Source organism: Mesoplodon densirostris, chromosome 3, assembly GCF_025265405.1.
Source record: "Mesoplodon densirostris isolate mMesDen1 chromosome 3, mMesDen1 primary haplotype, whole genome shotgun sequence".
Lineage (NCBI taxonomy): Eukaryota > Metazoa > Chordata > Mammalia > Artiodactyla > Ziphiidae > Mesoplodon > Mesoplodon densirostris.
The window spans coordinates 74,108,463-74,121,295 of NC_082663.1; the positions used below are offsets into that span (position 1 = coordinate 74,108,463).

Here is a 12,833-nt window from a genome sequence, read left to right on the forward strand (position 1 = left end):
AGAAGCATGATATTAGGGTTCCTTAGGACAATCAGAAGGGCATTAACTTTTTCAGAATGCTGAGTCAGTGTGGTATACTCCTGTCCTGCTTTGTTCTATTGTGAAAGCATTTTTGGTTTGTCTACGTGTCCTAAATTTCCTCACTAGTAATTGTCTATTTCAAGGTGGAGGGGATAATATTGTAGATGGTGGTAATAATTGCATGAGAACAGGAAAGTTAGCTGGTGTGGTGTCCTTTCACAAATGTTTAGAAAAGACCATGGCTGTTGAGTGTGAGAGGGGAGGAGGAGGGATCTTCCACTTGGTGTATCCTAACATGAGTTCACAGTGTCACAGGTTTGAATTTAATGGATAAATACTGATGCTGGAAGTGACTGAATATCCAAACCAAGCTGGCTGTAGCAGAAAATGTAATTTATTGCCTCAGCAACTGAAAAGGCAAGGGTAAAACTGGATTCAGGAACCTGAGCTTGATTATCAAGATGTGGCTCTTCTCCACCTCTTAGATCTGTCTTTGGCTGTGTTGGCTTCATTTTCAGACTTCAGAGAAAACTGGCCCCAATCAACATGATCCTGAGTCTAGCAGTAGAGGGAATCTGCATCTTTATGCTTAAGCAAAAGTCTCAGAATTGTCTTTAAAATTTTTTTAAAAATTTTATATTGGACTATAGTTGATTTACAAGGTGTGTGTTAGTTTCAGGTGTACAGCAAAGTGATTGAGTTTGTACATATACATGTATCTATTCTTTTTTTTTTTTTTTTTTAAGTTTTTTTTTTTTATTACAAATTTAATCAGTTATACATATACATATGTTCCCATATCCCCTCCCTTTTGCGTCTCCCTCCCACCCTCCCTATCCCACCCCTCCAGGCGGTCACAAAGAACCGAGCTGATCTCCCTGTGCTATGCGGCTGCTTCCCACTAGCTATCTACCTTACGTTTAGTAGTGTATATATGTCCATGCCGCTCTTTCACTTTGTCACAGCTTACCCTTCCCCCTCCCCATATCCTCAAGTCCATGCTCTAGTAGGTCTGTGTCTTTATTCCTGTCTTACCCCTATGTTCTTCATGACATTTTTTTCTTAAATTCCATATATATGTGTCAGCATACAGTATTTGTCTTTCTCTTTCTGACTTACTTCACTGTGTATGACAGACTCTAGGTCCATCCACCTCATTACAAATAGCTCAATTTCATTTCTTTTTATGGCTGAGTAATATTCCATTGTATATATGTGCCACATCTTCTTTATCCATTCATCCGATGATGGACACTTAGGTTGTTTCCATCTCCGGGCTATTGTAAATAGGGCTGCTATGAACATTTTGGTACATGTCTCTTTTTGAATTATGGTTTTCTCAGGGTATATGCCCAGTAGTGGGATTGCTGGGTCATATGGTAGTTCTATTTGTAGTTTTTTAAGGAACCTCCATACCGTTCTCCATAGTGGCTGTACCAATTCACATTCCCACCAGCAGTGCAAGAGTGTTCCCTTTTTTCCACACCCTCTCCAGCATTTATTGTTTCTAGATTTTTTGATGATGGCCATTCTGACTGGTGTGAGATGATATCTCATTGTAGTTTTGATTTGCATTTCTCTAATGAGTAAAGATGTTGAGCATCCTTTCATGTGTTTGTTGGCTGTCTGTATATCTTCTGTGGAGAAATGTCTATTTAGGTCTTCTGCCCATTTTTGGATTGGGTTGTTTGTTTTTTTGCTATTGAGCTGCATGAGCTGCTTATAAATTTTGGAGATTAATCCTTTGTCAGTTGCTTCATTTGCAAATATTTTCTCCCATTCTGAGGGTTGTCTTTTCGTCTTGTTTATGGTTTCCTTTGCTGTGCAAAAGCTTTGAAGTTTCATTAGGTCCCATGTGTTTATTTTTGTCTTTATTTCCATTTCTCTAGGAGGTGGGTCAAAAAGGATCTTGCTGTGATTTATGTCATAGAGTGTTCTGCCTATGTTTTCCTCTAGGAGTTTGATAGTGTCTGGCCTTACATTTAGGTCTTTAATCCATTTTGAGCTAATTTTTGTGTATGGTGTTAGGGAGTGATCTAATCTCATACTTTTACATGTCCCTGTCCAGTTTTCCCAGCACCACTTATTGAAGAGACTGTCCTTTCTCCACTGTACATTCCTGCCTCCTTTATCAAAGATAAGGTGACCATATGTCCGTGGGTTTATCTCTGGGCTTTCTATCCTGTTCCATTGATCTATCTTTCTGTTTTTGTGCCAGTACCATACTGTCTTGATTACTGTAGCTTTGTAGTATAGTCTGAAGTCAGGGAGCCTGATTCCTCCAGCTCCATTTTTCGTTCTCAAGATTGCTTTGGCTATTCGGGGTCTTTTGTGTTTCCATACAAATTGTGAAATTTTTTGTTCTAGTTCTGTGAAAAATGCCATTGGTAGTTTGATAGGTATTGCATTGAATCTGTAGATTGCTTTGGGTAGTAGAGTCATTTTCACAATGTTGATTCTTCCAATCCAAGAACATGGTACATCTCTCCATCTATTTGTATCATCTTTAATTTCTTTCATCAGTGTCTTATAATTTTCTGCATACAGGTCTTTTGTCTCCTTAGGTAGGTTTATTCCTAGATATTTTATTCTTTTTGTTGCAATGGTAAATGGGAGTGTTTTCTTGATTTCACTTTCAGATTTTTCATCATTAGTATATAGGAATGCCAGAGATTTCTGTGCATTAATTTTGTATCCTGCAACTTTACCAAATTCATTGATTAGCTCTAGTAGTTTTCTGGTAGCATCTTTAGGATTCTCTATGTATAGTATCATGTCATCTGCAAACAGTGACAGCTTTACTTCTTCTTTTCCCATTTGGATTCCTTTTATTTCCTTTTCTTCTCTGATTGCTGTGGCTAAAACTTCCAAAACTATGTTGAATAAGAGTGGTGAGAGTGGGCAACCTTGTCTTGTTCCTGATCTTAGTGGAAATGGTTTCAGTTTTTCACCATTGAGGACGATGCTGGCTGTGGGTTTGTCATATATGGCCTTTATTATGTTGAGGAAAGTTCCCTCTATGCCTACTTTCTGCAGGGTTTTTATCATAAATGGGTGTTGAATTTTGTCAAAAGCTTTCTCTGCATCTATTGAGATGATCATATGGTTTTTCTCCTTCAGTTTGTTAATATGGTGTATCACATTGATTGATTTGCGTATATTGAAGAATCCTTGCATTCCTGGAATAAACCCCACTTGATCATGGTGTATGATCCTTTTAATGTGCTGTTGAATTCTGTTTGCTAGTATTTTGTTGAGGATTTTTGCATCTATGTTCATCAGTGATATTGGCCTGTAGTTTTCTTTCTTTGTGACATCCTTGTCTGGTTTTGGTATCAAGGTGATGGTGGCCTCGTAGAATGAGTTTGGGAGTGTTCCTCCCTCTGCTATATTTTGGAAAAGTTTGAGAAGGATAGGTGTTAGCTCTTCTCTAAATGCTTGATAGAATTCGCCTGTGAAGCCATCTGGTCCTGGGCTTTTGTTTGTTGGAAGATTTTTAATCACAGTTTCAATTTCAGTGCTTGTGATTGGTCTGTTCATATTTTCTATTTCTTCCTGACTCAGTCTTGGCAGGTTGTGCATTTCTAAGAATTTGTCCATTTCTTCCAGGTTGTCCATTTTATTGGCATAGAGTTGCTTGTAGTAATCTCTCATGATCTTTTGTATTTCTGCAGTGTCAGTTGTTATTTCTCCTTTTTCATTTCTAATTCTATTGATTTGAGTCTTCTCCCTTTTTTTCTTGATGAGTCTGGCTAATGGTTTATCAATTTTGTTTATCTTCTCAAAGAACCAGCTTTTAGTTTTATTGATCTTTGCTATCGTTTCCTTCATTTCTTTTTCATTTATTTCTGATCTGATTTTTATGATTTCTTTCCTTCTGCTAACTTTGGGATGTTTTTGTTCTTCTTTCTCTAATTGCTTTAGGTGCAAGGTTAGGTTGTTTATTCGAGATATTTCCTGTTTCTTAAGGTGGGATTGTATTGCCATAAACTTCCCTCTTAGAACTGCTTTTGCTGCATCCCATAGGTTTTGGGTCGTCGTGTCTCCATTGTCATTTGTTTCTAGGTATTTTTTAATTTCCTCTTTGATTTCTTCAGTGATCACTTCGTTATTAAGTAGTGTATTGTTTAGCCTCCATGTGTTTGTATGTTTTACAGCTCTTTTCCTGTAATTGATATCTAGTCTCATAGCATTGTGGTCGGAAAAGATACTTGATACAATTTCAATTTTCTTAAATTTACCAAGGCTTGATTTGTGACCCAAGATATGATCTATCCTGGAGAATGTTCCATGAGCACTTGAGAAAAATGTGTATTCTGTTGTTTTTGGATGGAATGTCCTATAAATATCAATTAAGTCCATCTTGTTTAATGTATCATTTAAAGCTTGTGTTTCCTTATTTATTTTCATTTTGGATGACCTGTCCATTGGTGAAAGTGGGGTGTTAAAGTCCCCTACTATGATTGTGTTACTGTCGATTTCTCCTTTTATGGCTGTTAATATTTCCCTTATGTATTGAGGTGCTCCTATGTTTGGTGCATAAATATTTACAATTGTTATATCTTCTTCTTGGATTGATCCCTTGATCATTATGTAGTGTCCTTCTTTGTCTCTTCTAGTAGTCTTTATTTTAAAGTCTATTTTGTCTGATATGAGAATTGCTACTCCAGCTTTCTTTTGGTTTCCATTTGCATGGAATATCTTTTTCCATCCCCTTACTTTCAGTCTGTATGTGTCTCTAGGTCTGAAGTGGGTCTCTTGTAGACAGCATATATATGGGTCTTGTTTTTGTATCCATTCAGCCAGTCTGTGTCTTTTGGTGGGAGCATTTAGTCCATTTACATTTAAGGTAATTATTGATATGTATGTTCCTATTCCCATTTTCTTAATTGTTTTGGGTTCGTTATTGTAGTTCTTTTCCTTCTGTTGTGTTTCTTGCCTAGAGAAGTTCCTTTAGCATTTGTTGTAAAGCTGGTTTGGTGGTGCTGAACTCTCTCAGCTTTTGCTTGTCTGTAAAGGTTTTAATTTCTCCATCAAATCTGAATGAGATCCTTGCTGGGTAGAGTAATCTTGGTTGCAGGTTTTTCTCCTTCATCACTTTAAGTATGTCCTGCCACTCCCTTCTGGCTTGTAGAGTTTCTGCTGAGAGATCAGCTGTTATCCTGATGGGGATTCCCTTGTGTGTTATTTGTTGTTTTTGCCTTGCTGCTTTTAATATGATTTCTTTGTGTTTAATTTTTGACAGTTTGATTAATATGTGTCTTGGTGTATTTCTCCTTGGATTTATTCTGTATGGGACTCTCTGTGCCTCCTGGACTTGATTAACTATTTCCTTTCCCATATTAGGGAAGTTTTCAACTATAATCTCTTCAAATATTTTCTCAGTCCCTTTCTTTTTCTCTTCTTCTTCTGGAACCCCTATAATTCGAATGTTGGTGCGTTTAATGTTGTCCCAGAGGTCTCTGAGACTGTCCTCTGTTCTTTTCATTCTTTTTTCTTTATTTTGCTGTGCAGCAGTTATTTCCACTATTTTATCTTCCACCTCACTTATCCGTTCTTCTGCCTCAGTTATTCTGCTATTGATCCCATCTAGAGTATTTTTTATTTCATTTATTGTGTTTTTAATCGATGCTTGATTTGTCTTTAGTTCTTCTAGGTCCTTGTTAACTGTTTCTTGCATTTTGTCTATTCTATTTCCAAGATTTTGGATCATCTTTACCATCATTATTCTGAATTCTTTTTCAGATAGACTGCCTATTACCTCTTCATTTGTTAGGTCTGGTGGGTTTTTATCTTGCTCCTTCTCCTGCTGTGTGTTTTTCTGTCTTCTCATTTTGCTTATGTTACTGTGTTTGGGGTCTCCTTTTTGCAGGCTGCAGGTTCGTAGTTCCCGTTGTTTTTGGTGTCTGTCCCCAGTGGCTAAGGTTGGTTTAGTGGGTTGTGTAGGCTTCTTGGTGGAGGGGACTACTGCCTGTGTTCTGGTGGATGAGGCTGGATCTTGTCTTTCTGGTGGGCAGGTCCACGTCTGGTGGTGTGTTTTGGGGTGTTTGCGGACTTTTTATGATTTGAGGCAGCCTCTCAGCTAATGGGTGGCGTTGTGTTCCTGTCTTGCTAGTTGTTTGGCATAGGGTGTCCAGCACTGTAGCTTGCTGGTCGTTGAGTGAAGCTGGGTGCTGGTGTTGAGATGGAGATCTCTGGAAGATTTTCGCCGTTTGATATTATGTGGAGCTGGGAGGTCTCTTGTGGACCAGTGTCCTGAAGTTGGCTCTCCCACCTCAGAGGCACAGCACTGACTCCTGGCTCCTCAATTTGGGATGATTTGTTGTCTATTCATGTATTCCACAGATGCAGGGTACATGAAGTTGATTGTGGAGCTTTAATCCGCTGCTTTTGAGGCTGCTGGGAGAGGTTTCCCTTTCTCTTCTTTGTTCTCACAGCTCCTGGGTCTCAGCTTTGGATTTGTCCCCGCCTCTGCGTGTAGGTCGCCGGAGGGCGTCTGTTCTTCGCTCAGACAGGACAGGGTTAAAGGAGCAGCCTCTTCGGGGACTCTGGCTCACTCAGGCCGGGCGGGAGGGAGGGGCACGGAGCGCGGGGCGAGCCTGCAGCGGCAGAGGTCGGCGCGACGCTGCACCAGCCCGAGGCGCGCCGTGCGTTCTCCCAGGGAAGCCGCCCCTGGATCCCGGGACCCCGGCAGTGGCAGGCCGCACAGGCTCCCGGAAGGGCGGCGCGGACAGTGACCTGCGCTCGCACACAGGCCTCCTGGCGGCGGCAGCAGCAGCCCCAGCGTCCCACGCCCGTCTCTGGGCTCCGCGCCCCCAGCCGCGACTCGCGCCCGTCTCTGGAGCTGCCCCACGCGGCGCTCCTAATCCCCTCCCCCCGCGCACCAGGAAACCAAGAGGGAAGAAAAAGTCTCCTGCCTCTTCGGCAGCTCCAGAGCCCCCCCGGACTCCCTCCCGGCCAGCTGCGGCACACCAGCCCCCCCCAGGCTGAGCTCTCGCCGCCAGCCCCAGTCCTCCCCCTGCGCTCCGACCGAAGCCCGAGCCTCAGCTCCAGCGCCGCCCGCCCTGGCGGGGGAGCAGACAAGCCTCTCGGGCTGGTGAGTGCCGCTCGGCACCGCTCCTCTGTGCGGGAATCTCTCTGCTTTGCCCCACCCAGGTATGTGGGGAGTTTCTTGCCTTTTGGGAGGTCTGGGGTCTTCTGCCAGTGTTCAGTAGGTGTTCTGTAGGAGTTGTTCCACGTGTAGCTGTATTTCTGGTGTATCTGTAGGGAGGAAGGTGATCTCCGCGTCTTACTCTTCCGCCATCTTACCCGGAAGTCTCCTTGTATCTATTCTTTTTCAAGTTCTTTTCCCATTTAGTTTATTACAGAATATTGAGCAGAGTTCCCTGTGCTATAAAGTAGGTCCTCGTTGGTTATCTATGTTATATATAGTAGTGTGTATATGTTAATCCCAAACTCCTCTAATTTATCCCGCCTCCCCCGGCCTTTCCCCTTTGGTAACCATAAGTTTGTTTTCTAAGTCTGTGAGTCTGTTTTGTAAATAAGTTCATTTGTATCATTGTGTTTTTTTAGATTACACATATAAGCGGTATCATATGATATTTGTCTTTCTCTGTCTGACTTACTTCACTTGTGATAATCTCCAGGTTCATTCATGTTGCTGCAAATGGCATTATTTCATCAGAATTGTGTCTTGTTGGCTTTGATGGCCTGATCTAAATCCTTTGCCCATCCCTGTGAATATCTTGGAACCAAGGACCATCCCTTGTGGGTCTTTGTGTCCTCAGTGATTAGCACAGGTGTTATACAACGTATAGTAGGCACTCAGTATACAGATGTTATACCAAACTGTAAGCTGCTCTTCTGAAAGCAACCAGTTTGCATGGTTAGAGCTGTTCTAATATATTCCTGATTTTAGTTTTGAAGTATTTTTTGTAGAATTAGGTGACTAGTTGGTTAGGCTGAATATGCAAGAACCTGAGACTTTGTGTCTGCATGCTATCAGGACTCTATGCAAACTTCATAGTATAATCCAGGAAATAAGTAAGAAAGTAACCTAAATCTCATATTGTTTTAACACAATAAGAGATTGATTAAGAGATAAGAGATCTACTGGCAGGAACAATTTTCATTTTTTTTTTTTGAATCATGCTGAGCAGGAGTGGGAGGTGTGAGGGTAACATGGATGGTAGCTGGAAATGAGAGGGTTTGAATATTGGAATATCATGCCATTGCAGAGCAGAACAATGATTCAGTGAAGCTAAAATTACTCTTTCACAGTTGTGACAGAATACGAATTAAGCACATAATGATCTTTAAACATATGGTTTGAAATTCATTTCATAGAGATGTTTAAAATAGGTGGTCTTGTGGGTCATGTAAAGCATTCATTAAATCTAATAAGAGAAAAGTGACCTGAAATAGATGTAAGATTTATGTGTTGTGGCTGTTACTAATGCCTAGTTTTCTGAGTTTAATAAAGGGAATTCCAAAGACTAGATTTTTAGTATGATAGAGGAAAATGTACCTAGTTACCCTAAAAAAGAAACTATTCAGCATTTGTGTAATTATGCCTGTCCTCTAATGGGAACTTCACTTTCAAAGCTTTTTCTTCATCTTCTAACTTCTATTGAATGCCAACTTTGCCTCAACAGCTTTTCTTACAAGTTGAAAAGATGAAAGCAGAGGAGATTCAATTATCAATGATGTCACAGAATTTGAGGCATTTCCAGTGATGCTTGTTTGTTCATTTTGCATAATCTCAAAACTCACTGATGAGAGTCAATTTAAAATGAGTTTACTGACTTAACCACAAGATCTAATTGCCTGGGAGACTGCAGGAATGCACCATTTGAGCTCATTGGTCCTGACATTAAAAGATGTTAAATATTTAAAGTGGTCAAGAGAACCGTAGTTTTAGCTAAATAAATTTCATGTTTAGCAGAATAATAAGGTGCAGACTTTTAGGAGATGCATTAAGTATGCAGTTTTATGGTAGTTTTGGTTATTGTGCATGAATTTAAAATAATGGAATGCTTGGAAACATGTAGCATAAATTACCTACCACGTTACTAAAGACAGAGATGTGTGATTTGTAGGAATAACGTGTAAGAGGCAGTCTAGTGTGGTTATGGGTAGAGCGTCTGGAGGTAGACTTCTGAGTTCAAATCCTGCATAGCCACTTACTTAGCTAAGTAACACTGCCTGTGTTAACTAATCTGTCTGTGCCTTAGTTCCCTGAGCTATAGAACAGGGTTAATGATATCAGCACCTTCTTCACAGAGATGTTGTGAAGATTAATTGTGTTATTGTGTATAAAGTACATAGAACAACACTATATAAGCATTTGCTGTTACGATTTTGTTCTATAGGTCATGACATTTTTTTCTTCAGGATATATGGAATCTAAAATGCTATATAGTAATATGTAGAAAAATAAATGAGGACGTCTGCAGTAAGTTCAAACGTATTGCATTGAAAAATTCAGTAATTAACTTAAAGCTACAAATGTGATCTATTTCATGTCTCCTCCAAGACACATCCCTCATAATTTCTCACACTCTTGGATAATGTATTTCAAAGGGTGTCCCAAGGATCAGTTGTATTAGAATCGATAGGGCTGTCTGTTAAATGCAGATTCCTGGGCCCCACCCTAAACTCACTGGATCAGAATTTCTGGGTTTGCAAATCAGCATTTTAACAAATGTTGGAGTTGATTGTTATGCATGACAGATTTTGAGAACTTATGTTCCCAGTCATACATGATTTGCCCTTCTCATGCTATAACTCACTCTCACTTTTTCTTACTCAGAGCTTCAGGTGTCATCTTATTTCTCTCAACTCATGGTTCTATTATATCTCATGTTCAAGGAATTGAGATTTTTCTTTCAAAATTGCAACAGACCAAAGTTGTCTTTTCTTACACATCCAAGGCCTGGGTTGCTACCTCCTCACCCCTCCATTCTGTATTCTCTTTCTTGTCCCTAGTTTCTTTCTTTCCCACTATTTGTCATAAGTGAGATGTAGAATCATCCTGGCTTTATAATTCCACAAAAGATCTTCAATTGTCTCTGGTTTAGCCCAGAGCTCCCAGTTTCTTGCCTTACCTATGCTTTCCTGTTTTCCTTCTCTTTCATCTTTTTTCTTTCCTTCTCTCTCAGTACACACTCTTGGCTTAGAAGTCGAGGAAGAGTTTGCAGTTGGTGAGGGAGAACTATTTTATTTCTCCCAAGTCCCTTAGCCCCATGGCAGCCTTTCTAAGAGAGAAGGCACAGGTGTAAAAAATGCCTCAGTGCTCCAGAATCTCTGTCCCTGTTGGTCTACGTCTGTTTCCTGGACTCTGTCTGAACTCTGCATCCCTGTCTATGCAGCCATAAACATGTGAGACATCATTAGGCAATCCCAGACTGCACTGTTTGAATATACTCAACTGAGAAAATTGCATTTTAACCCTAAAATATATCAAGAGCTCGTTTATGTGGTAGTTCCTAAATAGAAAGCCATGTTTCGCCATGTGGAAATACCAGATACATGAAAATTTTATTACTTCTTGACCAAGGTAAAGATTAATAGGAAGCATTTTGGCTCGTAGAGTACCTAATGCAACTCTTCTTTAAAACTCATGAACTTGTTATGTTCGTGTGACTGATCACATAATCCTTTGGAATCTTAATGATCCGTGAGATAAATTTTTCACATTTTTAGAGGTACATCTACATTACAAAATAGCAGCTCTTTCAAGAGGCCACTGCACTGTTATGCTTGTGAAAACTTGAATTACACAGTGTTAAAAGTAGGAACAATATTGATGACTCATAAACACACACATTGTACTAAGAAAACTGTAAGAGTTATGGAAAAGAAAGAAACACTTTGACAAATTTCCTTAGTTTTAAAGCAACATGGACATTTTCTAAGAAGTGATATTAGTATTTTAGCTAGTAAAATGGGAGAAATTTAAGTCCTGGAAATTTACGTGTTCTTTGAAAGGGTTAGCATTTCCTTGCAATAACTAAAAAAATTTAAAAAGCATTCTCAAGACAGAACTATGGGAAAAGTAGATACAAACAAGATATAAACTTTTAGCTTCAACTGCTTTATGTAACAGTTCCAAGAGATTGCTCATATTTGTATAATCATCAAATAAATAATGTCCCATTAAGATTATCAATCCATTTGGTAATTTTTAGTTTTGGCTTGTATTTTACGGTTTGATTTGGGGGAAGATGGGCTTTAATTTAACTTTCATGTTGTTGCTGAGGTTTTACTTAGAATAAATTGGAGGGACTTTTTTTTAAGATTATTCTTTTTTAAATTAATTAATTAATTTGTTTTTATTTTTGACTGTGTTGGGTCTGTGTTGCTGCACGCGGGCTCTCTCTAGTTGCGGCGAGCGGGAGCCACACTTTGTTGCAGTGCGCGGGCTTCTCATTGTCGTGGCTTCTCTTGTTGCAGAGCATGGGCTCTAGAGCGCAGGCTCAGTAGTTGTGGCACACGGGCTTAGTTGCTCCGCGGCATGTGGAATCTTCCCGGACCAAGGCTTGAACCCAGCTCCCCTGCATTGGCAGGTGGATTCTTAACCACTGTGCCACCAGGGAAGCCCTGGAGGGACAAATTTTTTTAATAAACTAAATTTAATAAATAAGTTCAAGGCAAGTTATAACTATTATGTTAATATGTAAGTTAAAGAACAAAAAGTACTTATGGATAGTAAACAGTACCGAAGAGGGTTGTGATTTTTGACTTATTTCTGTGATCACACATTTGCATTGGATGGCTTAATATTTGATGGATTTTTATGTCTTAGTTGCTTACTAACTCTTTACTCTTATCTGTAGGTAATGCAACGTAATGAAAATATATTGGATATATTTTGTGAACGAAATCTTTTTTTTTTTTTTTCCCTATAGGGATGCCCTCTGCATCTTTATTAGTAAATCTTCTTTCAGCTTTATTCATCCCTTTTGTGTTTGGAGAAACAGAAATAAGGTTTGCCGGACAAACAGAATTTGTAGTTAATGAAACAAGTACAACAGTTATTCGTCTTGTCATTGAAAGGATAGGAGACCCAGCAAATGTCACTGCAATTGTATCGGTAAGAAATGACAGTAGTTCTGTTTTTACAGAAGTAGATAGGAAATGTTTTAGTTTCAGTGATAAGAATTTTTTAACTCTTTGAGATTGAGTAGTTCCATTATGATAAACAATTTGCAGGTAAATGGTTTATTCCTTTTATATCTGTTAGAGGTTTATATAGAGTGCTGTAAGGTAGCACGTGCAATTGACAGTGAAGATAGTATTTTAAAGATATAGGCTGATTATTTTAAAATGTTCATATGTTTATTTTAAAACAAAACCCCAAGATATGAAGAAGTATTTCTAAGTAAAAGAACATTTTATTTTGGATAACTTGTATTCTCGTTATCTCTGCTTGGATTTATTGCTTAGTATCAGGTGGCTTAGAGAAAATATATGAAATATTTAAATGTAGAGAAATGGCAATTAAAAAAAAACCCTTCTTATGTCAGAGAGCTCCTTTTTTGGGAGAAATTAAGTATATTAAGTAGAAGTTAGATGGAATTTGTTAAACTATTGCTCTATCTTGCACACAGTTTAGTTAGTAGATAGATTATATGTACATGTATTTGTGTTTAACCAGAAAATCATGTCATATGACCACTAAGGACATTGATATATTTGAGGCCCAAACTACTTGGAATTTTCATTTTAAAAAATAAGTTGTTTTTTTTTTTGCGGGTCTCTCACTGTTGTGGCCTCGCCCATTGCGGAGCACAGGCTCTGGACGCGCAGGC

General features: G+C 39.2%; 1 protein-coding gene across 1 annotated transcript in view; it reads left to right on the forward strand.

The window, feature by feature from the left end:
- The first annotated feature begins 11,932 nt into the window (after positions 1–11,932).
- ADGRV1 (adhesion G protein-coupled receptor V1) overlaps positions 11,933–12,833 on the forward strand; it is a 525,892-nt gene continuing 524,991 nt past the window's right edge. The window contains exon 1 of the mRNA XM_060091810.1: positions 11,933–12,115. Within this exon, the coding sequence (XP_059947793.1) occupies positions 11,933–12,115 (183 nt within the window). The remainder of the gene's footprint in view (positions 12,116–12,833) is intronic.